The sequence below is a fragment of the Rhinolophus hipposideros genome (assembly GCF_964194185.1).
Source record: "Rhinolophus hipposideros genome assembly, chromosome: 7".
NCBI classification, from domain to species: domain Eukaryota; kingdom Metazoa; phylum Chordata; class Mammalia; order Chiroptera; family Rhinolophidae; genus Rhinolophus; species Rhinolophus hipposideros.
The window spans coordinates 49,344,054-49,370,382 of NC_138053.1; the positions used below are offsets into that span (position 1 = coordinate 49,344,054).

At 39.4% G+C, this 26,329-nt stretch overlaps 1 protein-coding gene across 3 annotated transcripts in view; it reads right to left on the reverse strand.

Moving 5' to 3' along the window:
- Positions 1-21,988: 21,988 nt before the first annotated feature.
- CMYA5 (cardiomyopathy associated 5) overlaps positions 21,989-26,329 on the reverse strand; it is a 95,198-nt gene continuing 90,857 nt past the window's right edge. For 2 of the 3 annotated variants that reach the window (XM_081053435.1, XM_081053434.1), the window contains one exon: positions 21,989-24,648. In XM_081053435.1, coding sequence (XP_080909561.1) covers positions 24,402-24,648 — 247 coding nt within the window. In that variant the 3' untranslated portion in view covers positions 21,989-24,401. The remainder of the gene's footprint in view (positions 24,649-26,329) is intronic. The other variant, XR_013993624.1, reaches the window with a different exon arrangement.

Genomic DNA, 26,329 nt, shown 5'->3' on the forward strand with positions numbered 1-26,329 from the left:
AATGCTCTGTGTACCAGTTTCCTGGGCAATGCTTCGCCATGGTGCCACCTTGCCCCTGGGAGGCCGTGAGTTTGGACAGGAGGGCCTCCTTTCCCTGCTTTGGCTCTAGGGACACCTCTCTACTCCATCAGGGAGCCTAACCCCTCTGGGTACTACGTAGGGTTTGGCAGCAAAGGTTTACAGCAACAATGAGCCTGCATGTACTTGGCCTCATCCTCTGTGCTTGTTCTCATTCTTCCAGGAAACTTTGGACTCAACTGGGAAGCAGGAAGAGAGGGTTGACAAGGAGTGGCAGGCTATGCATGAAGAACCGATGAGCTTCAAATGCAGAGAAAGACTATCTCCCTTATAATGGTGGCCTGTGATATGCAATGCTACTGACGTGCTTTGAGACGAGCACTCTTAGACAATACTAATGGGAGGCTAAGTTGGGTAACTTTTCTAAGGGGCAGTATGATCACATAAAACCCACATTTTAAAAAAGTTAATATCCTGAATTCAAGGACCAATTCTTAGGGGGAAAAAACCATAATTTATCACAGTATTATCTATAATACTAAAAAACAAAAAAGATGACAACTTAAATGTGAAGGGGTAGAATTAGTTAAATGATCCTAGTGCATTCAGATAATGGAATATTTTGCAGTCATTATACATCAGATTTTCACTACCTATTAACACAGGAAGATGCTCTAGTATAATCTCTATCTTTCAAAAACAATTGAAATTGACTGTATGTCCTCATTTCTAAGATACAACTGAAAGAGGCATCAGAGGCTTAACAAAAATCTTTTAGGAAGAAATAATAATAGCACATTAAATATATGTATACATATGTATTTTACAATTTATATATATGTGTGTGTGTATATACATACATACATATATATATATAGATATAGATATCTATATATATATATAGTAAAATCTCAAGAAACATGAGAATGTGAGAAATATGTGCCTTAGAAGAAATATAGTATATCTCTGGGATTACTACTGATTTTTATTTTATTCTGTATACTTTTTTATATTTTCCAAATCTTTAATGGTTAAACATAATTGCGTTGGGGGAATGCCTGACCTGTGTCTAACGTTTCCTGACATGTGAAGGCAAGTACTATTGCAGTTTCTCCCTGCCCCTGACTCCCTCCACCCAGGCAGGTTGAAGGAGTCACCAGACTGGTGGGTTTAGAGAAGACACTGGACTTGCCAAGCCCCTGCCTCTCCCCTTTCCCCAGGGCGCACACCTTCTAGCCAAATGTACATCCTCTGGATCCCCCCAATGGGAGGAGGATTGAAGGGGCTTTCCTTGGGCAGGGGGGCTCACTTCTGGGATTCAGTATTAGAAAGCCCTTTTGCCTGCACATATAAGCCCCATTCTCCAATAACAACTTTATCAGTGCACTGGTCATATTTGGTTTGCCAAGTGCCTGCTTTTTTTTTCTCAGTTCAAAACCTAGACATGGAAGAGGGGTGCAATAGTGGACCCTCTCCAAACCTCCAACAAATAGATAGAATTTTATAGTCAGAAAAAAAAAAAGTTGGACAAGGAAAAATATAGTCAATCATAGCCAAGCCCCCTGGGGAATGATGCTCTGGGAAGTGGAGAGGGACCAGGGCAGTCAGCACCCACCTCTTTGGAGACCAGAAAACAAGCGGGAACCCTAAATCAAAACTCCCCTTGTTTTCTCCTCTTTGTGCTTCAGCATCTCAGTTACAAGATGCCACTGAGAGAAGAATCTGCTTTTCTTCTCCTTGCAGCATCTCTTGGTTGCTAAGCAGAGCTTTGGGTAACTATGTGGGCATAAAACCTTTGCAGAACTGCCAGGAATCTGCTTCACCCAATTGTCAAAGTGAAAAATGAAATCATTCCTCTCACCTGTCACTACTTGGCACAAAGCTTCCATTATTGGATGGTGATGGCCCAGAATGTTATTCTCACCTACCTGCGGCATAGAAATGAGTTTTGCATATTTTACCCCCAAGAGAGTGGGAGGAGTGGAGCGGGGTATTGGGATCTCTCAAGCTGATACTCTTGTGAGTCAGTGATTGGGGAGAAGCAGGTGGAACAAACCAGTAGCAGCAATCTCTGCCCTTGGAAAAATGGTGCTTCAGGCAGGTAAAGACTTATCTGATTTAGAGTAGACTCTCCTTAGGCTCAGGATGTAGGTGAACCCCTTGGATGCTAGACCTACTGAATCAGAATCAAAATCTCTGGGGGTGAGGCCAAGACATTTCTGGATTTTAAAGAAACGCCGTAGGTGATTCTTATATGCACTAAACACTTTAAAGTTTGAACCCCACTGATTTCTGTAACATTGATATATATATACACACACACACACACACACACACACACACACGCACACACAAGTGCAATAAGATATTATAGGTGTTATGATAAATGTATGTCCAAGAAGGAATGAGACACTACCGGAAAGATGGTCAGTTTTAACTGGAAGTGCAAGGAAAGTGTTGCTTTGAGCTTTGAGCTTTGAGCAATGAATATGTGTTCTCTCGTGAGAGGAGGAAGGGGAGAAGAGTATCCTAGGTGGGAGAAAACTTCTAGCAGCTATCTGAAGCTGGCCTGATGAGCTAAGAGTAAGAAAAGATCAGTAAAGCTTGAGTACATCGTGTTTGGAAGGGAACCACAAATGAGGGGATGACGGCGGCGAGGACTTGGAGGTTAAGACGTTTAGAATCTGGGCTGTGGTCCGTGAGTTGCTACCAAGAGTATTTAGCAAGAGGGTGATATGATCAGATTTGCATTTTAAAAAGGTTCCTCTGATGGCTGGGCCAGAAGATGGATTGGAAGTGGGCAAGACAGGAAGTAGGAAGAGCAACTGAAGGCTGTGCCAGCAGCTGGAGCCAGGCTGAGGCGAGGCACGGGGTGGCAGGAATGAAGATCCTGTCTTCCTTTGCCCTGACCTATTAGGTCACCCGGTGAACTTGTGGAATCAGTGCTGAACTTAATACCGCAACTTTGCTCAAATATCATACCTATTTATTAAAAGAATAAAAATGTACGAATCTTGATCAAGCACCAAATATGATGATGGTATTTCTTTCTAAATACATAATAAAAATTTTAAAAATCTTATGAAACAAGCTGTGGCTGTTCAGCAAGTCAATTAATCTGGTGCTTCTCAAACAAGGGTTTGATGAGGCTCAGCGTTACAAAGCAACATGATAAAAGAGTGCAACTTCCAGGAGTATACAGTTTCTTTGAAGATTGGGGGACGTTATTTTATATTAGTTCAAATGTACCATATTATACTGTGGTGGACCAATTTGGACTCTGAAGGCTCATTCTTCTCAGCTGTTGGTCTATCTGTAAAATAGCGGTTGGTTCCATGACCTCTAAGGTATTTTCAATACTCCAATATACAATGATTTTTATTTTCCCTAACTAGTTGACACCCTCATCTTTTCCCTTGATCTTAGAGACAGGTCATTTTTTCTGTTTCTGTATGGTCACCCTCCTTAATTCATATTCCTGCTGTTGGCAGCTTTTCCCCCAAGTTTCAGATCCTTTTAAGTAAAAGGTGAGGACTTTCACCCTCACTTCTTGCTCAGCCAGCAGTTTCTTCTGTTCTCCCTCCATCTGTCTGCTCTAGAATTTGTCACCTTCCTCATCCCTAGTTTAAAAAAGGAAGAGTGGAGGAGGCAATAAAGACAGAGTAGCTCTTTCTTCTAAGAAGGGAGACTTCAAGCCTCCATTTGACTTTTTCCTAATTACTTCTGGTTGACATTTTCCCCCCTTCGTTCTGAGAAGTCCCTCCTGAACTCTCTCATTTGGAGTTTGAATTATTTCACATTCAATGACTTTTCAGCTTTTGATTTAACATTTAACAACTTTGCCTGTCAGCCTCCCTTTTTTTCCTCCAAAATGCAAGAGAGCTAAAAGGAGTTTCCCCTACTTAAAGTCAAAACATCACTTAGAGTGGAATTTCGCTGAAACTTGAACAAAAATTTGATTGGTTTCATCAAGCAAGGGAGGCAGGTATATAAGCCTGATGTTGCTAAGTGAATTTATGATCTGCGTTTTCCCAAACCTTTGACGTAATCACACACACACACACACACACACACACACACACACACACACACCCCATACTTAAAAACTGTATTTTTAGGGGTTGGTTTGGGGATTGGAAAATTTTGTCATAAATACAACACTGTTTTAAGACAGAAAACAAAGAATAGGGACAAGTAAATTTATCTCTCAATGGAAAAGAAACCACCGTGGGTTCCTAGGGATCACTGCCAGGCAACTCTTATTTAAATTCTAAAAATTAAGTGTAGAGTAAGAAATACTCACAAAACCACCAGCGTTCAGAAGTCTTTTCAGATTACTAAACAATAATCTGATCAGGGAAAACCACAGCATGGTCTCTCAAAGATGGGTGAATGGGCAGAATCCTTGAAAAAAAATCAGTATGAAAAAGTGTTCAGTTATATATTTAGGGAGAAAGAATTTAAATTATACTTATATAGTAATAATATCTGAGTTTTCCATTATGTCCCAGGACGTTTACAACATCATTATGATCAACATCATTAATCATAGGGAAATGCAAATTAAAATCACAATGAGATACCTCAGTACATCTACTAGAATAGCCAGTATGGTACCTAGGAGTCATTGTTGATGGAAATGAGGAGTCATAGATTTCTTTATTAAAGAAACCAATTTGGCTCAATTGCTGGGGCCCAAACTAGAGTAAATGGTTTTGTATTTAGGAAGGATGTTGAAAACCAGTGTGTGCAGTAATGATAATGACGACAATACTGATAATAACATTAACAATAGGAGAAGAGAAGCAACACTTTATTGTGCCTACTCATGTACCAAGCATATATTTTTCACACCCAAAGAAAACACATTAGAAATGGAAGCAATGGGTTAAAAAAAATCCCACTAAAATAATTATTATTAAGTTTCTGGATAAGAAAAAAAAACAGACAAATTAAGACTTCTCAGTTTAGAGACAAAGACTATATGGAGTTTTGATTACAGTCTGTAAAACTCTAAAAATTTTTGCTGGACTTTGTATCAAAATAATAATTAGATGAGTTGGTTATAAAACATTATAAAGTAATTAAGTAAAATGAAAATGCATATAAAGTAAAAAAGTAATTATGATAGTGTGGTATTGGCAAAAAGACAGACATATAGATCAATGGAACAGAATAGAGAATTCACACATATATGGCCTATTGATTTTCAACAAATGTGCTATGGCATTTCAATGAGGAAAGGATAATATTTTCCACAAATGGCCTTAAAACAACTGGTTAGTTCTATGTGGAAAAATAAAATCTTGACCCTGACCTCACGCCATATATAAAAATTAGCTCAGAATAGATCATTGACTTACATATAAAAACTAAAGCTAACACCTGAAACTAATATAAAATAATATGGAATGTCAACTGTAACTGAAAAAATACATAATTTAAAAAATGAACTAAAACTATAAAATTTCTAGAAGAAAACATAGGAGAAAAATTTGAGTAACTTTGGATTACTAAATGGGACACAGATAGGAACTATTAAAGGAAAAATCAATACCAAAATAAAATTGTTTGCTCTTCAAAAGATACTGTTATGAAAATGAAAAGGGCAAGCTATGGATTGGAAAAACAATATTTGAAAAACATATTGGACAAGGACTTGTATCTAGAATACATAAAAACTCTTACGAAAACTCAATAATAAAAAGTCAAACAATCCAATTTAAAATTAGATACTTCACCCAAAAAATATATGTAGATAGCAAATAATACATGAAAAAATGATCGACATAATTAATTATCAGGGAAATGATAAAACCATGATTAAAGCCACAGCAAGATACCTCTTTACATCCACCAGAACAGCTAAAATGAAAAAGACTGACCAAGCTAAATGTGGGCTAGAATGTGGGAAAGCTGGAAATCTTATACACTGCTGATGGGAATCTTAAATAGTTCAATCACTTTGGAAATTTGGGGAAGTTCCTTCAAAACTTTAAACACGTCTATCACATGATGCAGACATTCCACTCCTAGGTATTTATCCAAGAGAAACAAAAGCATCTGTCCATGCACAGATTTGTACATGAATGCTCACAGCAGTTTTATTTGTAATAGCCCCAAACTAGAAACAACCTAAATCCCCATCAGCAGGTGAATAAACAAATGTAGTATACCCATACAATGAAATGCTACTCAGCAAGAAACAGAAATGAATGCACTATGAATGAATCTCAAACCACTTAGCCTGAGTGAAAGAAGCCAGACCCTCCCAAAAAAGAAGAGTATATATTATATGATTCCATTTATAAAATTCTAGAGAATGCAAATTAATCTCCACTGATAAAAGGCAGATCAGAAGTTTTGGGGACAGTGTCATGCAGGGAGTGGGGATGGATTACAAAGGGACACAAGGAAACTTTTAGAGTAATGAATATATTCACTATCCTAATTGTGGTGATGGTTTTATGGATGTGAGTATATGGCAAAACTCATTATTCTGTACACTTTAAGTATCTACAGTTTATTGTATGTCAATTATACCTCAACACTGCAAAAAAATAATAATGGGAAACTTTAGAAGCTTCTGCTACATGGTCCTTTGAATAAATGAAAGAATTACTGTGTTTTATATAGTTGATAAACTAAGTAAACGAAGATAATTCTTTACATCCAGGCTAAAACTATAAGCACTTCAGGGATGTGAATTAGTGTATTTTTTTGTTATTAAAGGGAGATTGGGACTGTCACTCTTTCCATCCCAACCCTTTTCTTTCCCACTGATACAATGAAAGAAAACATACCCTCTGTGACAGGGTCTGTATCCAAAGACAGAATGTTGACTGAGATAGACAAATGTCTGCACACAAGAGACATTAATTGTAGTCTTATGATTTTTTTTTAGTTCATCATGGCAGATAATATCTCTTGCATAAGGTTCATAGGCCAAAGACTTAACACTCTATGTATTATAACCAAGGGATATTCCAAATTAAAAAATACATCTCACTTGTCATGTGAATTGTTGCCAATTTCCCAGCTATTTGCTATGTACTTTCAAAAGACCATTTCCCTAAATCTTTCTAGACATAAGGACCAATGGTGTTAATGCAAAAACTCCTCTGTTTGTAAGGTCAGTATTTTCCAGCTCTACTTTAAGACTCAGTTAAGGTAGAAGCAGTGCAAGAACAGAGAACCTGGAGGAAGTGAGGGGACCCAGGTACCAGTCCCAGCTTTCAGACTGGCCAATTGCAGAATTGAATTCAATCACTGATTCTTTCAGGAATGCCTTCCCATCATCTATAAAACAGATGAGGTGTGAGAGGGAAAAATAGTTCTTTAAGTGCTCTGAACTCTTGAGAAGGAAGGTGCCACATACCTGTCGGTAGAACTTGATATAATTTACCCTCCAAACTGCTACACTTTCGAAAGCACTATAAATAATTAGGCTGGGGAAACAGGTATACACCAGGACTGGCAGTCTGCACAATCATTGTGAGCTAAGGCACGGTTTCCAAATGATAGCTCAAAGACCAGAAGGAATTTCCATTAGATGACTGCAAAATCAGAAAAATGAGGGTCTGAAATGAGTTTTTTTTAAAATATTATGAAACATTTCATGCAAAGAAATTTACAATTTATGTTTAAGGATAAAGAATAAAATAACAGTTGGAGCCCCTATAAACTCTTTCCCAATCATATTCCCCTCCATCTTCCCTAGATTTTATCATTATCCTGAATTTGTGTTTATCATTATCTTGAATTTATCATCTCCTTGGCTTTCTTCATAGCATTACTAGATATGGATGTATCTGTAAAAATACATTATTTAGTTTTGTAGTTTTTTTAACATTACATAAATGGAATAATCATTCATTATGTATTCTCATATGACTTTTTTTGACTAACATCTTATGCAATGGGAAAAATACAGCATGACTTCTGCAATATTTCTACCAAAAAAAAAAAAAGAGAGACTAACCTTAATCTAATCATAAGGAATCATCAAAGAAGCCCACATTTTGAGAAGTAGCCTACAAAATAACTTATTTGTAATTTTCAAAAGGATCAAAATTGTGAAAATCAAGAAAAGACTGAGGAACTGTTCCGGACGGATAAAGACTACACAGATACGTGTGATTCAGAACCGTATACTTTTGCTATAAGGACATTAATGGGACAATCAATGAAACTTAAATGGGGGTCTGAGAATTAGATGATAGGAATGTATCAATATCAATTTCCTGATTTTGGTGGTTGTATTGACTTATACAGCAGAGGATCCTTGGATCACATCCAAGCAGAAGCTTTAAGAGCTCATGGGTGGTTCAGTGAGCTCCTCCTCTGCAGGAGATAGCAATGTTCCAGTTAGGGCCTGTGGCATCAGCCTGGGTCCCAGAGTAAAAATAAGCTGAGACAGAGCCACAGCCCACCCACAATGGAAATATAGCGAAAACAAGACTCAGAATGCTGAGCAAGACTAAAGTCAGAAAACCAAGAGAAACCTCCCCCTCGCCACACACATACCTGTTTTGGCTTATGAGGCTGTATACACAGACTGGGATTAAGCTCAGAACAGGCTAGAAGACTCCTCCTGGCTTTGGGGCAGCTTCTCTATCGTCTTCCTCAGAAGTACCTGTGTTTGCTTTTCACCTCAGATCCACTGATCTGCTCTGCACTTTCTGTCCTAAGTAACCTAGGATTGCCTGTGACACCATTCGACTTGTTCCTGAAGGTCAGCTCTAATAACACTTCCTCCACAAAGCCTTCCTTCATCCGACTATCCATTTTATCCTCACTCTGGAAAGCAACAGACACTGTGCCAGATGAACTGAATGCTACACCCCACTGTCTGCAGCAATATCCTGAGTAGTCACAACATTTGTCATAATGGAGCAAGAACGTCCCACACATTCTCTTGTTGTTGAAACCTAGCATTGATTGGCGAAAGCCAATTTAACATACAATTTCAAATGAAGCATGACATTAACTTTAAGCTTAATTTCTAAGAGATGACCTCATTATAATTTCAAAATCCAAAACCTCATATTAACCTGCTTGACTCAATGCAAACTTTGTACTTTTAAGAGAGAGAATCATCACTAAGACTCAGGCCTGTACTCAGTATTTAGGGAGTGAAGAGTAAGAATAATTGTATGACAGTCACCTTTTTACAGTATAGTATCTTCCAACCCTTATGTTCCAACCCTAAAATAAGTTCAGGTCCTACAACAATATGAACATACCTAACATTACTGAACCGTTCACTTAAACGTGGTTAAGATGGTAAATTTATGTTGTGTGTTACTTACCACAATTTTTAAAAGTTCAGGTCCAGCTAGGTCTACGTAATGCGACTTACAACGTCTCGATGCATATAAATCTCCAAATGGGACTTGGGTTAGTCATGCTGTAAAGGAACGCTATAGGCTGGAACCCTTCTGTAGCTAAGTGCATTTCTGTCTTTGCTCTATCTACATATTTGCTCAGGTCTCTAACTGGGACACTTGCCTCCCCAGGGGTGCTCTAAGCATGCTGGGCTGCCGTGACAAATTCCTATATTGGGTAACTTAAAACAGCAGAAATGTATTCTCACCATTCTGGAGACCACAAGTCCAAAATCAGGCATCGGCAGGACCGTGCTCCCTCTTGAGGCTCTAGGGGAGGATTCCTCCTTGCCTCTTCTGAGCTTCCGGTGGTTGCTGGTTGCCAGCAATCCTTGGCATTCCTTGACTTATACAGGTACAACTCCAATCTCTGCCTGTGTCTTCACATGGGCTTCTTGCCTGTGAGAGTATCTGGGTCTCCAAATCCCCGTCTCCTTATAAGGACACCACTCAAGGTGTCGAACTCTATTTCAGTTGATAATATCTGCAAAGACCTTATTCCAAAATAAGGTCATGTTTATAGGTACCACAGTTAGGACTTTAACATATCTTTTTATGAGGCACAATTCAACCCATAACAGTCTGGAATTTCTTCGTCTAAGACAAAAAAATCAGAGATTTTCAAAAGAAACATTATGAAGAAAGTAAAAACAATCAAGCAATAACAACATGATAGAAAGTAAAAAAGCACGAACATGGAGATGTTTATTCAAAGATTCCTGAAGTCTGGCCATAGTTTGACTTGAATGCCAGACCTCATCAAGTTCCCCAGGAGAATCCCTCCCCAAAGCATCCATTTCTGTCGCTTCCTTCTAGGGCTCCAACCCCTACAGGCCCAGGCAATTTCCTAGATGGTCAGTAGTGGTGGAAGAGCCACCTCAGAAAGGAATAAAAATATCCATGTTTCTCTAGGAGCCCTCAGGTTGCCTTATCCCCTTCCTTAGTCAGAAATGTAAGAGAACTGTTTCATTCAAATGCTTATAATTATTGCCCAAGCACAATTATTGCCCAAGCTGCTTTAGATCCAGCACAAACCATTCATGGGCTCTCGTCTGAGGCCAAACAGATTTCTCTGGGCCAACCCAGCAGACCGCAGAAGACCTGCAAGTGTTAGAGAGTTGCAGTACAGTCGCTGTGGCTTAGGGTCCAGATAGCCCCTTTTGGCATTTCAAATCTACTCACAAAGACCCTTTTCCTGAACCTTAAAGATAGTGATTTTGACTTCGCTCTGAAGAATGAATCCCCACTTTTATGAAGGTAAGTCAGAGCCCTGCCACTAAACCCTGCATCACTATAGCCACTCAGAGGTCCCCCATCTCTAACTCAGAAGGGTCAGGTTTTTGAAACTGCAGACTAGCCACAATGTCACCTTTGGCTCAGTCTCCTCTGGCTTAAAAGTAGTGACTACAATTACTCTTCAGTGTCTCCGAGTTTAGTCTTTCATAATCCTTTTAGAGTGGGAGTTCCATTTCCCCTCTGCTTCTCCTTTTCTCCATCTCTCATTTCCATCATTGGCTATAAAAATAAAATATGAAGAATTGTGAGGTAAAGTATTTAGGAGCAGTTTCCGACCACCATCTCCTCCCCTTTTCCCACCAATCAAATCCTACATTCATCCAAAACATCATATTATTTTCATTTTATTCCTGGATCCTCTATCGCCTGTGAAAGAAAAGAAAATGGCAATAGCAGAATAAAGGAAAAAAGGAATCTATGACCTAACATAGAAGGCAGGAATAATGTGTTCAATGTAAGAACTACCTGCTTCCATTGCTTCCATTCCTAGCTTCAAGCACAAGAAATAAATGGGCAGGCTTTCATGTTGAAATTTTTTATTGTATCCGCAGACAGCCAATTCACATTTAGGTCAAGTAATTTCCAATCTGCTGAGTTCTATTTTCATTAGGAAGATAAATAGTAGAAAAAAAATCAGTAAATTTTAGAAAAAAAGTTAAATTAATATATTTTTATTTTAAAAGTGGTATGATTGGCTTTTCAACTGCAGAATTATGAAACTTTAAAAGCATTTTTTTTTCCAGGTTGTGTTTAACATTATGCGGTTTGACAGTATCTATCAAAAGCTTTAAAAAATCCATACATTTTAACCTATAACTCCATTTCTAGGAACTTACTTAAAGAATATAATGAGGTGTATGTGTAAATATTTATGGACAAAGACATTAATTTCAGAATCGTTTATAATAACCAAAAGTTGGAAACGGATGTACAGCATCAGAGCAGTGATTAAACAGATGACGGTACATCAGTATAATGGAATATTTAGCACATATTAAAAACTATGTTCTTAATGAATATTTAAGGATCTGAAGGAAAATATTTGTATATACATACTCATACATATACACATATACCAAATGTGATTCTCTGGCTGCTAGTAACAGTACAAAAACAATTTGAAATGGCTTAAGTATTCGTGACAAAAGCGACGTTTCACTGCTTTGGGGAAGAGGTGATCTTTTATAAATGGATCTAGATCAACTTTTTTTCCATGAGGGAAAAAGGGAAAAACTGCGTTTTGAACTCTACATCATCCCATAAACAAATAATTAATTATATATATATATATATATAAAACACACATATGTCAATTATATATATGTGTATCTATACATACATATATATGACCTAATGCCAAAGCGCAAATAAAACATTAAAACTTTTAAAAAGAAACCTAAAAATATCTGACTGTAGTGCAGGCAAAGCCTTCTTAAATTGAACACAAAAAATTACCATGAAAAAAGATAAATTGAATTTTACTAAATCAAAACATATCACTAAGAGAGTAAAAAATTAAGGTACAAATTAGGGGGTGATGTTTGCAAATATATACACAACAAAGACTCATACTCAGAATATATATAAAAATCCTACAAAAAGAAAAAAGAGAGACAGACAGACAATCTAATAGTAAAATGAACAAAAGATTTGAACAGAAACTTGAAAAAGTATACCCAAATGGCCTATACATATATACAAAGGTGTTCAACTTCTACACCCATCAGGGAAATGCAAATATAAACCACAATGTAGTACAACCGATAGGAATGCTTAAAGTGAAATAGACAAATAATACCAAGCAGTAGCAAGCATGTGAAGCAACTGAAACTCACATCGCGCTGGTTGGAATAGAAATTGGAACTCACTTTGGCAGTATCCACTAAAGCTGAATATATGCATGCCATGACCCAGCAAGTCTATTCCTAAGTATATATCCAACAGAAAGTGGTGTACATATTCACTAAAAGATATATACAAGAATGTTCATAACAGTACTTTTTGTAGTAGCCCCAAAACTGAAAACAACTTAAATGTCCATCAACAGCAGAATGAATAAATACATTGCAGTATATTAATAAATTATACTACTATATAGAGCAAAGAGAATGAATAAATAATGTTACACACAACAGCATGGATAAATCTCAGGAATATCATGTCGAGCAGAAGAAGCCAGAAACAAAGATAAAAATACTGTGTGATTCCATTCATATTAAGTTTAAAAACAGGCAAAACGAATCTGTGTTACTTTCAGATACTGGTTACTTAAGGAAGTGGGAGTGGCTGAGAGTCTGTTACTGCAATGTTCTTTCTCTTGATATACATACGTTACATGTCTACTAAATGACATCAATATCATGCATGTCTACATATATATCAGCTTTGAGAAAATTCATCATGCTGTTAATTTGTTATGTGTGTTTCTGAATGTATGTCAGGCTATTTTAATGGCTCAAAAGGACAGAGTTTTATTTAATTCGAGCAACAAAAAGTTTAGAGGTAGGCAGTAGAGAACCAGAATAGTGTCTCAGCAACATCATTGAGAATCCAGGCTCCTATCTTCACGCTCATTCATGCTCACAATGTGAATTTCATCCTCAAGGTTGCAAGATGCCTGTATCACCTCTAGGGATTGCATCGGCTTTAGGGGAAGACAGAAGGCAAAAGGCCCAGAGCCAAAGGACATAGCACCATCTGAATCTCAGCCTGAAGAATTGTGGAAATTTTTTATTTTAGACATCATAATTTTCTATAGTTTCTAAAAGTTCCACAGTGATACGTATCAATGTGATTTTTAAAAGAAACTCTGTTAATTGGATGGGAATAAAGCAAAATCATTTTCTGATTTTCAACTTCAAGCACTGTAGAGGTAATTCACAGGGTTTCCTGCCTGGCTGAAAAATTGCAGAATTCCTTCTATGCCTATAAAGGCAGAAAAATACCCCTAAACTTATTGTTGGGAGAGTGCAGAACGATGCATTGCTTCCTGATTATCATATTATATGGTGCATACAAAGATCTTGTGTGGGGGGCCCCTAAATGCTATTCTTTGGGAACAGAGGTGGTTCTGACCTGAAATGACTTGGGGAAAATGGCAGCGGCCCACATACCCAGGGTTTGGTGTGTAGGTGTCTGCTGCTGCTATTAACACTCAAATGCATATTTTATCCATTTTCTGGAGCTCTGCAGGGTAGAATTTAGTTCAGAATAATTAAGGAGAAATGTAAATCAAGAAGTAAGCTTGGGTATAGTTTTTAATTCACTGAAAGAAGACACAAGTAAAAAGCAGTATAAATAATGTTTCACCAGAGTTGATTTCCATTGATCAACATTTTTCTGACAAAAATGACCTTTGAAATAGCTTTGTTTTGAATGAGTCAAGTGTATTCACTCTACAGGAATGATAATTCTTGACCCTGAGGCTTCAATCCTTCACTTACCTTCAGTCATTACACCCAGAGAAAACTTGTTTACCAGCAAACAAACTCTGTGGGAGTTTCTGCTTCAAGGACCCAAACATTTTTCTCTCTCTGACTTACAATCCAAGAACGGTTTGGAGATGGCCTTCAAATTTTCCAGTCAGGAATGGATGTGTAGTGGTTCTGAATTGTGAGAAGGTTATTTGTGTTAAAGAAAAGCGAAAAACCTATATGATTTTCAGACTTCACTTTCAACAGTATTTATTTACTGTCCACTTTGTATGAGTTCCTAAGCTAAAATTTGGATTATTCAGAGAAAAATCTATCTCACCACAGGACCCCTCCACAGCCATACTTTAGAGTCACACCCACAGCACTGCTCCCACCCCACTCCCAGCTATACTGATCTTTAAGTCCCTCTAAGTCATCAGGCTATTTCTCACTTGCTCACCTTTACTCTCTATCAGGAACACTGTCCTCCTCCCTACTCCTGGCCCAGATCCCACTGCTGTCAATCCAGCCAACTTCTACCCAACCATTAGGTCGTAGCTCAGACATTTCTTCTAAGAAAGCCACCTAAGTCCTCCCAAATTCCTCTGCCTACATTTTCATTTAGAACTTTCTTCCACTGACTAAACTTAAAAGAATACAAAGAGACAAAAACAAAACAACGTTTACGACTATATCTCAGGAGTATTGCTTATTCAACATGCTAGTGACATAAAACTCATTTATTTGGTCACCCCAGGCAGATATGTTCTCTCCCTCCTTTGAAACCCCATGATTCTTCTGGCCTATATGCTGTATCACAGATAACTGTGGGCCTGCCTTGGCCTCCTTGAAGGTAAGGATTGTGTCTTACTCATCTTGGTTCCTAGCAGGAATCAGTATGGTGTCCTGACATGGCAGCTGTTAAAAAATATATGTAAATTAAATATAGTTAAATATAATTACATTGAATTAACTCTAAACAAAATGGGCTCCAAGCTAGCCCCGTGAAGGAGTTTTTACTCAGTCTTCCTAGCTGGGTTTATAAAAACTCACTCAAGTTCATAGTAAATGTGGAAATAATCTACATTTTCCCATGACAAATCGAAGAAAAACTCTAGGACAAATAATAAAGTTGGTGCCTTTAAAAACAAAGCATTTTTATAGAAATGAAAACTTGGGAGTCAGCTGGATATCTATGAATAACAGACTGAGTAGCTCAAGACCCTTCTTTCCAGTGGACTACAATCGGGCATTAAAATAGTGATACGGACCTATATTTGTTGATGTGAGAAGATGTTCATGATATAGCTTTAAGTGACAAAAGCAGATTTACATAACAGTGATTTTATTTGCATTTTTAAAAGTGTGTGTATCCAAAGAAAAAAAGAGAAGAAGAGCCTGGGAGGATACACACCAAATGTTAACATTGCTTCTCTCTGAGCGGTGAAATTAAGGATCATTTATCTTTTGTTCTAAATACTTTTTCCTGGTTTGCAATGAGTAAAAACAGGAAAGTATTAAACTTCCATTAGCGATAACAGTGGTCGTAGATAGCATAACTACATGCCTGCGTGAGGACACTGTGGTATTCTGAGGGATACACTAGGCTCTTTAACTATAATAAACCCCTGCATTATAGCTGAATTAATAACAGCTAAAATGTTTGCTATTGTTCTATGCCAGCACTCTGCTAAGAACTTTATGTACATTAATTTTCATTTATGTGTCACAACAACTCTTCCCTACTTTGTCTTTATAGCACTCATCACTTTCTGATATGAAACAGTTTACTTATTTAGCTCCCTTATTGTATGTCAGTCCTCTCACGAGAATGTAGACTTCCTGAGGGCAGTGATATTTATTTTGATCACTGCTGGATTCCTCGTACCCACAGCAGTGCCTGACACCTTACTTACTACTTGAATAAATTAATTAACGAACAATCTTCTGACACAACAGCTAGTCCGATTCCTATCTTACAATGACGATTGTGAAAGAGACTAAGCAATTTGCCAGTCACACAGCTATGAGGGAGTGCAGCCATGTTTCAACCCAAATCTACGTGATTCCAGGATCTGTGTTCTGAACCACTCCCTTTCATCAATTACAACAAATCCTCGAATGAAACTGTCCTCTTCCTCCCATATGCAGTCGACCCATGGGAGAGATAGTGAGCTGTCACATAGGAACTTGCAAGTACGGTTTCTTTCTAATAAATTAGTAAGAGTGTCACATAATGGATGTTCTATCATCTGCAGTAGTCATCAGAGCAGGTATGATATTCTTCAGATCATAAAGCAGGAGGAAAGGGGCCTAGAAATCTAATCAGGTATTCACTAAATGAGAATGAAAACCGTGGTCTGAGAAATGGTCTTAAGGCATTTATTTTTTTTTATAATGTCACTATAAGTTCGACTGAACAGGTAAGAACCCCCAAACAACAAGGATTTCTCCGGGACCAGCACCAGTTCAAAGAGACACAGTACTTGGAGCAGCAAACACAAATAAATACTTGGGTCCATGGTCGGTCATGGCAATTTAATAATGCTGGTTAGTAAGAGTGTCTACATTACTTGCCATGATCACCAAACTTTTTGACTGTCACGACACTTCCTGTATGACAACAGCTCAGTTCTTCTGAGGATGGGGGAGGTAAACAGCTGCAGGTGGTGTGTGAAGCTCAGCACTGACCATAGTGGGTCCCTGCAGGTCTGGGAGCTCAGGGGCCAAGAGAGAATTCTCTGACCAGCAGATATGTGTTCTCCACGCCCTTTAGTAATTTGATTTCTCACTATAAATTAAGCAATTGGCATAATGAGTCTTTTAGTGAGTCTTTTGTGGGTTTGATTAATGTGGGTGAGTCCCTGTGGACCTGACCACCTTTGGGAGCTGTGACAAATCCAGTTTCTAGATCTTCAATGGGAAAACCAGTTCTGAATTGTAATGACAATTCTACCTCCCCCAATCTCCTCTGATACACACGTGCACACACGTATATACATACGGTCATACACAGGAGTGTGCACACAACAGATGCGCACACAAAACACGCTCACATACACATAAACATACATACCGACGAGGCCTTGTTTGGCCAGGCAGCCTCCCTGGATGATGTGATTATCTCATCTTCCCTGTAACTGCAAAATCATGCCATTGAAAAGACAGGAACTATTTCCTTCAATATGCTGATATTTCTCCATCTTTGGCAGTTGCCAACTTTTCATCAAGGGCAAGCAGACTCAATTCAGCACCAAGTCAGCCCGGGTACAATAGCAATTTCCCCACCCCATCCTGCATTAGGCTGGTCCTGATGGCCACCCGTCAGCAGGGATGGCTCCCCTTGAAGAAGGAATTGAGCAGGGTCACAGGGTTCCTGGACAGAGCTGAGAAGGAAAAAAAGAACTCCTGTTCTTGCCTCCCGCCTACACCAGGTCCTTTCTCCACAGGAGCTGAAAGCTGCCAAAGGCAGCCCAGGGGGCCGTATGGAACATGCCGTTTAATGTTGAAAAACATAATACTCAAACATGTGAAAAGCCAATTTTTTGAGACTGCCATTGCGTCCACTTCTCATACCTGTTACTTCTTAACTCAGGATATAAAGTCCTTGCTTGGCCTTTAAGGCCAATGTGAACAGGTCACCAGCTCGTCACCGCTGACTGCATTCTACCCCCTGGCTTGTTTCGCTCCAGCCCCACCGGCCTCCTCACTGGTCCTCTAATGCTGCTGCCTCAGGACATCTACACTTGCTGTTCCTTCTGCATGGAATACTCTTCCCCTGCAGATATCCAATCTTTATTGTCATACCCTGATTTAGTTTTCTCCCTAGTTCTTATTCCCCATGAAATATGTTTATTGTCTGTCTTCCTCCATTAAATATAAGCTTCTTGACAGCAGGGATTGTGTCTGATTTGTCAGCCCATAGTAAATACTCAGTAAATATGTATTGAATGAATGAATTGTATTTCATCTTCCCCATTTTCCTAATTATTTTACCCACTGCTTCTGAAGTTATAAAATCCTCAAATGACATGCTCACTCTAGTCAGGGGTCATTCTCCCTGAAGTGCCTGCCTGGCATGCAGCAAATTTCTCTGTAATGCTGGGAGCTCCTGTGAGGCTGAGAAAGGATTTTCAATCATTAGCTTGTTCTACAGAAATCCACTACAGGGAAGGTACTAAGGGGATTCTGCAAGCATTCTGAGGGGAGAGGAGTGTTCTTTGTTATAGGAAATTGCTTTAGAAGGCCTTTTAACTTCTACAAAGAGAGGCCTAGAGCCTGGGCAGAATAGAAGAGGCTGAGCTGGGAGGGCAGAAATGTACTCTTATTCTGTTAGAAGTCTGTATCAGTAAGAGAGGTTTTTATGTATCAACGTTTTCTAGTTCCTCTGCCTGATATTGGGGGGGAAAAATGAACAAAGTTTAAGCAGAGGCCAGAAACTTGAAGAAAAAAGTAGAATGGAGAGGTTAGTTTATTCAATGTGGCAGGGAGACTGGGCTGAAGAAAAGATCACAAGGGACTCGCAGCAATGCTGGATGTTTCACATTCAGCGTGTTTTTGTGTCAGGTTCTATGAACCTGAATTAACCCCAACTTTTCAACAAAAGCTGTGTTAACCACTGCCAAGGTCAGCCTTGGTTTCACACTGCCTTAGGGAGTGAAGGGAGCATTGTATTTTGGGATGAAGGACCTAGGGAAGCATGAAGAAGTAGGGGTGAGCTGGCCAGAGGGGAGGGAGGAGAATTTGAAGCAGGAGGTCAGAGATGTCAGCCAGGAGAATGTAAGCGTTGACAGAAATTCTTGGAAATTTGGGATCAAAAACAGAATTTCTTGCAATCAATATATCAGTATTTGGATAGTAAAGGAAAAAGGACTCTGAAAGAATGGAGGATTTAGGGACTTTGGGATCACTCCGCATTACAAAATTCAGATCTGAATCTCAGTGGTTTCTAGTTTTCAAACTTTATTTCACCATAGAAACAGCCCAATGTTCAAAACAGATCAACAAAATGGGGTGTGTTTTGATCTGAATCTATCCCACTCGGCTTTCCCATTTGATCCCACATTGGCACTCAGGCACCTCTGTGGAATCCCACTATCCCAGTAGCACAGCTGAAAAACCATGGATCTAGAACCCAAAGCAAAAATCTGCTCTTACATATTCCAGACAGTTGATCATTCAGCCCGACTTTGAATGCTCATTACCTGCTAAGCAACATGTCTCCGAGCCAACTGTCACTGCTGGGATGTTCTTTCTTCTCTTGAGCTGAATTCCTCATCCCTGGGACTGCTACCTACTGGTCCTGGTGGAAAAAAACAAAATTAGCCCAATTCCTTCCACATGACAGCTCTTCAAATCTTTGAAGACCTCTTATAGTCTTCCCTAAGTGTCTTTGTTCCAAGTTAAGCATTCTTAATCCTCCAATGATTCTTAAGCTACTCTTACAGTTCATATGCTATTTAGAAATCTGAAACTACTGATATCAATTGGAAAAAACAAACAAAACCAAGCTCAGCATTGAAAGGGAGTTCATTTAAGACCAAAACAAGTTTATATAAAAGAGGGGCACAACCACGTCCCCTTTGAGGGTAGCAAAGGAAAATGAGAGGTATTGATCTCCGAAGCCGAAACCAGCCCAGGAAATGTGTTCTCTCCTGAGCACTACACAGTGGCTGGACATCAGGTCCGATTTCATTTAGCTGAGGGATATCCCTGCGATCCCTCCTTAGCAATCACCAAATCAGAGATATGAGAGGATGGATGACTATGGCCAGCAAAGGCACTCAGTTCTTACTATAATTATTCTTAAAACATCCCCCAGCAGCTGAGTTCAAGAATACAGGACAGTTGTGCCTCTCATGGGTTCATTTCTGCAGGTCTTAACATGCATAACCTCAGAGCTACTGACCCCTGCCCAATGCCACAGAATCTATGAACTAAAAATAAGTTCTGACACCATGGATCCATTAATTGTTTTAAAGCAGGATTATCAGTCTGTGAGTACCATTTAGTAATAATCATTGGATTTATGATTTGCACTGGTTTGGGTGGAGCCTGTGAGAGGCAGGGAGGTGAGTTTCAAAGGTAGAAACTCTTGCATCGCTAGAAAGTACCTATGTGACCAGCTCACTATGACAGCCCCACCACCCCCACTACCAGAAACAGAGCTTGGGCTTCCCGTTACCAAGGAGTTCCACACTGGATGGTTTGAGGCCTGGACACGATGTGCAGACTGTGCAGCCCCACGGTGGAAGGACAAACAAGCCTGCACTTGTGCTATCAGGATCTCTTTCAATACCTACCTTCCTCTGTGTGGCTGCACTGTGTCCTTTGCTGGTGATGAAGCTCTTCCATGTGTATAAACTGTTTGAGTTCTGTACTTTCAGCAACTGAACACTCGAAATAATTAATGGGTAATTAGCACAGTAAGAATGAGAGGGGACTTGAGATACAAGCCACCGAGGCCTGAAGGATGCTTCTGATGGGAGGATGTTAATATTTGGTGCTTAAAGCACACAGTTTTATAAGTGGGTGTAATGAAGTGCGATAACCTGTTAGATGTGATGGGAGAATTCCAGAAAAACAACAGGGACATGTTCTGCTTTGTTCCAATAGAAAAATATTTCTACCTTTGACACAGAATGTATCCACCCAGGGATGCCGTGTGTATGCCACCAGGTAGAGAGGGACCACAGTGTTAATCCTCAGTTCTTTTTCTTTTTCCCACAGACTCCTTTATTTTTCCTGTGTATCTCCTAGTAGAAGCATTGTGGTTTCATGTATGAAAATCCTTTCTCCACAAAAAGAATGTTATAGACTCTTTGGAATCCTAATTAAGGTCATTGGTATTAAAGAAAATATCAAAGGTAATTTCATGACAGCACCAATAGCAAAATAGAGGCTTGGGAAGGAAGCCAGTTCAGAAAGGAAATAACAGGGGTGCCAAAAATATGTATACAAGTGGACACTTTGGTCAACGTTGCTCAAACAGTAGTTCGCCGTAATCAGAAAAGTCTGGACACGGATGGTAACCACTTTGAGCACCTCTTGTAATTGCAGAAGTCAAACGTGACTTGTGTTCATCTTTTGTTATCGGTATATATTATTACAACTGTAATAGTTTTCCTTTCTTAAAATGTATATATATATTTTGGGGACCCTCTATATATATGTATGTCTGCATGTAAGAGTATATATGTGCACATACAGACACATGTAATTTTCACACACCAATACATGTGGAAAAAATGATCTGTGATACAAAATGAAACAAAATATAATCATTTTATGCTTTTAGCTCAGAATTTGAGCTCTGTCTAAATCCACACTCTGCCACCTGCCGCTGTGACAGTGGACACGTTATTTAACTGCTCTGAGACTGGTTTCCTCATCTATAAAATAACAATTTATCCTGTGCAAGGTACTTATGAAGATTAAAAGAGATCATGCATGTGCCATACATGTTATTAAACTAATGAACATGACTGACAGATTTCCAGAGGAGAAATTTTGACCAGAATTTGTTGACTTCCTTTCTTCTCTCTGAGAGTCTGTTATGTAAAGAGAATGGACAAGAAGAACAGGGACTGAGAGAAGAAGGGCCAAGGAAGGAAGAATTGCTTGAGAACAAGAATTGCTTGAGGGGAAATAGCATTAACTTCCTTCTACCTGTCTGCACTGGAGTAATCCCTTAGGAGCCAGCCAGGAAATCTCCTATCAGTCAACAGACAACAGTCAACAGGCAACTAAACCATGGATCTCCTGACCCCAGGGTCTTACCTTCCACCATCCACTTGCCATAAAGTCAGAGACAGCAGGGCCATTCACCCAGGACATGGTAGAGGTTGGCCTTAGAGGATCTCTGGAGTCCCTTGTCAGGATATTTTTTTCTTTAAAGTTTATTGGGGTGACAATTGTTAGTAAACTTACATAGGTTTCAGGTGTACAATTCTGTAACACATCATCTATATATCACATTGTGTGTTCACCACCCAGAGTCAGTTCTCCTTCCATCACCATATATTAGACCCCGTTTACCCTCCTTCCCATCCCTGCCCCCCGCCAACTCCCAAACATTATCTATGTCTATGAGTTTTTGTTCTTTCAGTTGTTTGTCTGGTTCTTTTGTTGTTTTTGGTTTATATACCACGTATCAGTGAAATCATAGGGTTCTCTACTTTTTCGGTCTGACTTATTTCACTTAGCATTATAATCTCAAGATCCATCCATGTTGTCACAAACGGTCCTATTTCATCTTTTAGGATATTTTATAAACTACAAAATGTTGTACCATTTCATGGGCTTATTTAATCTGATGTTTACAATTATTCTGAGAAAAAGTCGTAACTGAAGAATCTGAGTGTCCAAAACCAACACCTAGCAAGGGCTGAATCAAGACTCCAACCTGATCATACTCATTATAGTGTGACACCAGAGCTCCTTCCAACTTGATGACAGATGTTGCTGGTGCTACGCCCTGTTTATCCCAGCTCACTCGACTGCACCAGCAGCTGCATTAGACAGTTCTTAGCATGCTGACAAGTCTTGTGTCAGGCACCTATATATCTCATTTCCTTGGAGGGCTTTCTTGGGACTATGGAAGCTTGCAAAGAATGCAACTTGGAAAGATGGGAGATACGAATTTAATGTGCCCTGGGGCAATGCTCAACCAATAAGGTTGGACAGGGGTGTGTCAATGCCAGCCTCTGGTTTCCAAAGGTGTCCCCACCACAATGAGCCCCAGGTACTTACAGTGGTGATAATTACTCATAAAACGTGTCCTTTTCTGGCTCTTCCCCATTGCCATCTCACTTTCCCTACTTCCTCATGTGTGCTTCCTCACGTGCACACATGTAAACAACCAGCACTAAGTCCTTATCTCGAGGTCTACTTTTGGAGGAACTCAAACTGAGACAAATTCTAAAATTCATGTGGCTGCTGCTGCTGTTATTGTTTTTAATTACACCACATTTACACACATACACATACACACACACACACACACAAAGTAATAATGACCATAGGTGGCCGATCACTCAGAACCTGGTAACATTTTTAAGGCTTGAAAAAAGTGTAGATAACATTTTTGACAAAGCAGCAAATTATTCCTCCTATTTCACTAAGTATCCATCTTGCCAGCAGCTGCTCTAATTTCAAAGCAAGGTAGTGATGGCTTTGAAGGGGCTCCATTAATGCAGCTACAGATCCAGTTTGGATTTTCTAGCTACTGAGCAATAGATTATAGAATATATCCCAAAAGTAGGATATTATTTCTCGATTCACAAAAACAGATAACTGAATTCATAATGTTAAAATTTATAAATATGATCCAAGTATTTACATTATAGAAAATAAGAGCAATCATCCCAATATGCATTCTAGATTTATCAACTTTAGTATACATATTTTAGGAAGATTTTGAGAGATTTCAATATAATATCAAAAAGTGACCAACCACTTTATTTCAGCAAAAGGAGATTTCCAGCTTCCAGCAGTTGACTGTCATTATGGGCTGAAAGTGTTTAGCCTGTAAAACACATTTGTGTAAAATTGTTACATGAAAATTCGTAGTAGCACAACCCACTGAAGTGTGATAGTTATTTACTCTGTAGTTTGTCCCGGTCCAGAGATGCCAGACTGGTAAGGTACAGATAATAAGTTCAAGTAATATGTTTTGTTTTATAGACTCTAACCATTTATTTAACAAACTGGAAGTTTCTAATATCTAGCACTTTACTACATTTACAATTTCAGGGAGAAAAGACCCATGTTCTACAGCATATATTACAAAAGAGTTCATTATCAACTTAGGATAGTTAACACACTTTCTCTAATGATTAGGATTCATCATCCTTTAGTGAATGAAGCAAGGTCACATTTTTCTTGCGGAAAAAGTCTGTTTGTCAGAGGAGATGTATCACTAGCACAATCTTCTCTCTTCACTCAGACCTGTCCATCTAAGACTTTCTTTTACCAATAAAAACGGGTGGAAGTCCATTTCTCTATTTTGGTTCCCAAGTCAGGTACAAATCCTTTGAATTTTGGGAAGAACTCAAACATATATACCCCAAAGGGTAGAGGTTGTTTTCTCCATCTTCTTTACTCACATGCTGCCCTCGAAAGACAATATTTCCTCGGTGGCTGTGCTCACGTGCTGATCACGCTGCACGTAGCTATCATTCATGCAGATGTATGGGAGACATTTTGCATAATGTATAGCACCCAAAGGAAAGAACAACAGATGCCCAAACTTCAGATCATCGCTCTTTCAAACTCTGACAGCCCAGGATCACTTGTGCCTCGTAGAATCTGGGGGTTCTACCCCCAGGTGTAAAGTACATTTGCCAGGTTTCTCCAGCGCAAAGGCTGGGTGAACGCTCTCATTAAACCTATGCCTGACGATAAAGAGCAACTGTTCGCTTTCAGCGTTTATAAACAGAAGCCTCTGATTGCTATAGTCCAGCAGGATACCCACTCGGGCAGGACGCTCAGTCACATGAACATCGCTCACGATGCCGCTGTAGAAAAACGTGTATCTGAAATGAAACAGAATGGGAAACTAAAAACTCTGGGAATCTTGAAGGACCATGATAAAGAAGATCACATGGAGATAACCAGTTTTTCAGTTATTAACTTCAATGCAGAACAATGAGTCGCAATAGTTTTGTCCCAAATACTTTAACCAGATCCTCTCTAGATGCTAAAATGCATAGCTTATCCCAAAACACGAGCATTTTTAGTAATTTTGCTCCTTCTACATTAGGAAGCAATCCCAGAATAACCAACTGGTGCCCCCCTTGTGACTTTTTTCAACATTCTAATTCTTTCCCAGCTGCCCACATGTTTTAACTACCACATTCATAGTGTGTCATTCCTTTGAACAAAACTCCTTTGAGGCCGCTATGTATTTTTAAAAGTACTGCAGGCTTGCCTGCCATAAGATGCATTAATTTTACAGTTTAAACATTTATAATAACTTACATAAGGGCCTTTATGATGTTTAAGACATATTTTATTATTTCTGCCCAACTGTAGCCTTTGTGTAAGCTCCCCCCCACCCCAAACCAACTTTCCTTTTCATCTTCTAAATGTTTTTGCAGCCTTGCAGCTAAATGGGTTGGTTGGCTTTGATTTATCTTTTCGATTCAAATAAATTTAATTCCACAAGTATTCATCGGGCATATCTGTGTGGCCAGCACTTTACTAGGCCCCCGGGGGGACTGGAGGGACCAGAATGTACTGTCCTTGTACCCCAGGAAGCCATACGCTACTGAACAGAAAGGAAAAAATTGTTGATGGCTTAAACACGGCTAGAGCTGAGACTCCAGCTCAGGGAACAAATTGGTAAAGTGTTTACTAAACACATTTAATGGGCCTGTTTTGGTTGTGAGAGGAAAGATTCAAGGCCAGTCTGGGATGGAAAAACTGCTCAACAGGAGAAACTAAATTGCTCTATGTAAAAAAAGAACACAAGGTAGGAGTCTTCTCCTGGTAGTATGAGAAATGGAAGTTGGGGCCATGAAAGCAGGCGAAGGAAAGAAATGAGAGACAGAAGAGAGAAGAGAGATGCGGGAATATGGCTCTAGGAGGTCTGAGGGGTGGGATAGCCACGAGGGCAGACTAGGGTCCTAGAATCTGGTAAGTGACTCTGGTATGGAGAAGGCCAAGGACCATTAAAACCTGTGATGTCTCTCTTAAAGGCCCAGGAACTTGAGTGCAGGTGGATTTAGGAAATGGCAATTTGGCAACTTCATGGCAGAAAGAAGCACATGTGAAAAGGCAGAAGTCCATCGGAATGGGAAGATAAGCAAGACTTATGCCTTGATAAAGGACCTTTGCAATGCCTCGATAATGAGAGCTATGACAGACTATTGTGAAGTTCTGGAACCTGCAGGGCAGACAAAGGTTGCAGGTGGCAGTGATGGGGAGCAGCAGTGTAGGCTGGAGCGCTTACAAAAGGCTTGGGGAGCAGACAGGCTCACACTCAGACAAAAAGAATGGTCAGGGTGGAGAGGTGGAAGAGAGGGAGAAGGAGATCCAAGCAGTGGGGGCAGCAGAAACAATGATGAGGTGGCAGAATAAGTCTATGTGTCGTGGAGAACAATCCTATGTGCCTGGCAGGTTTGGAGGGGACATGTGAATGATCTGGAGGAAATGTATGGATAGGTAAGTCAGGGACCAGGAACTAGATTCATCCTGTTCAATACAGTAACCACT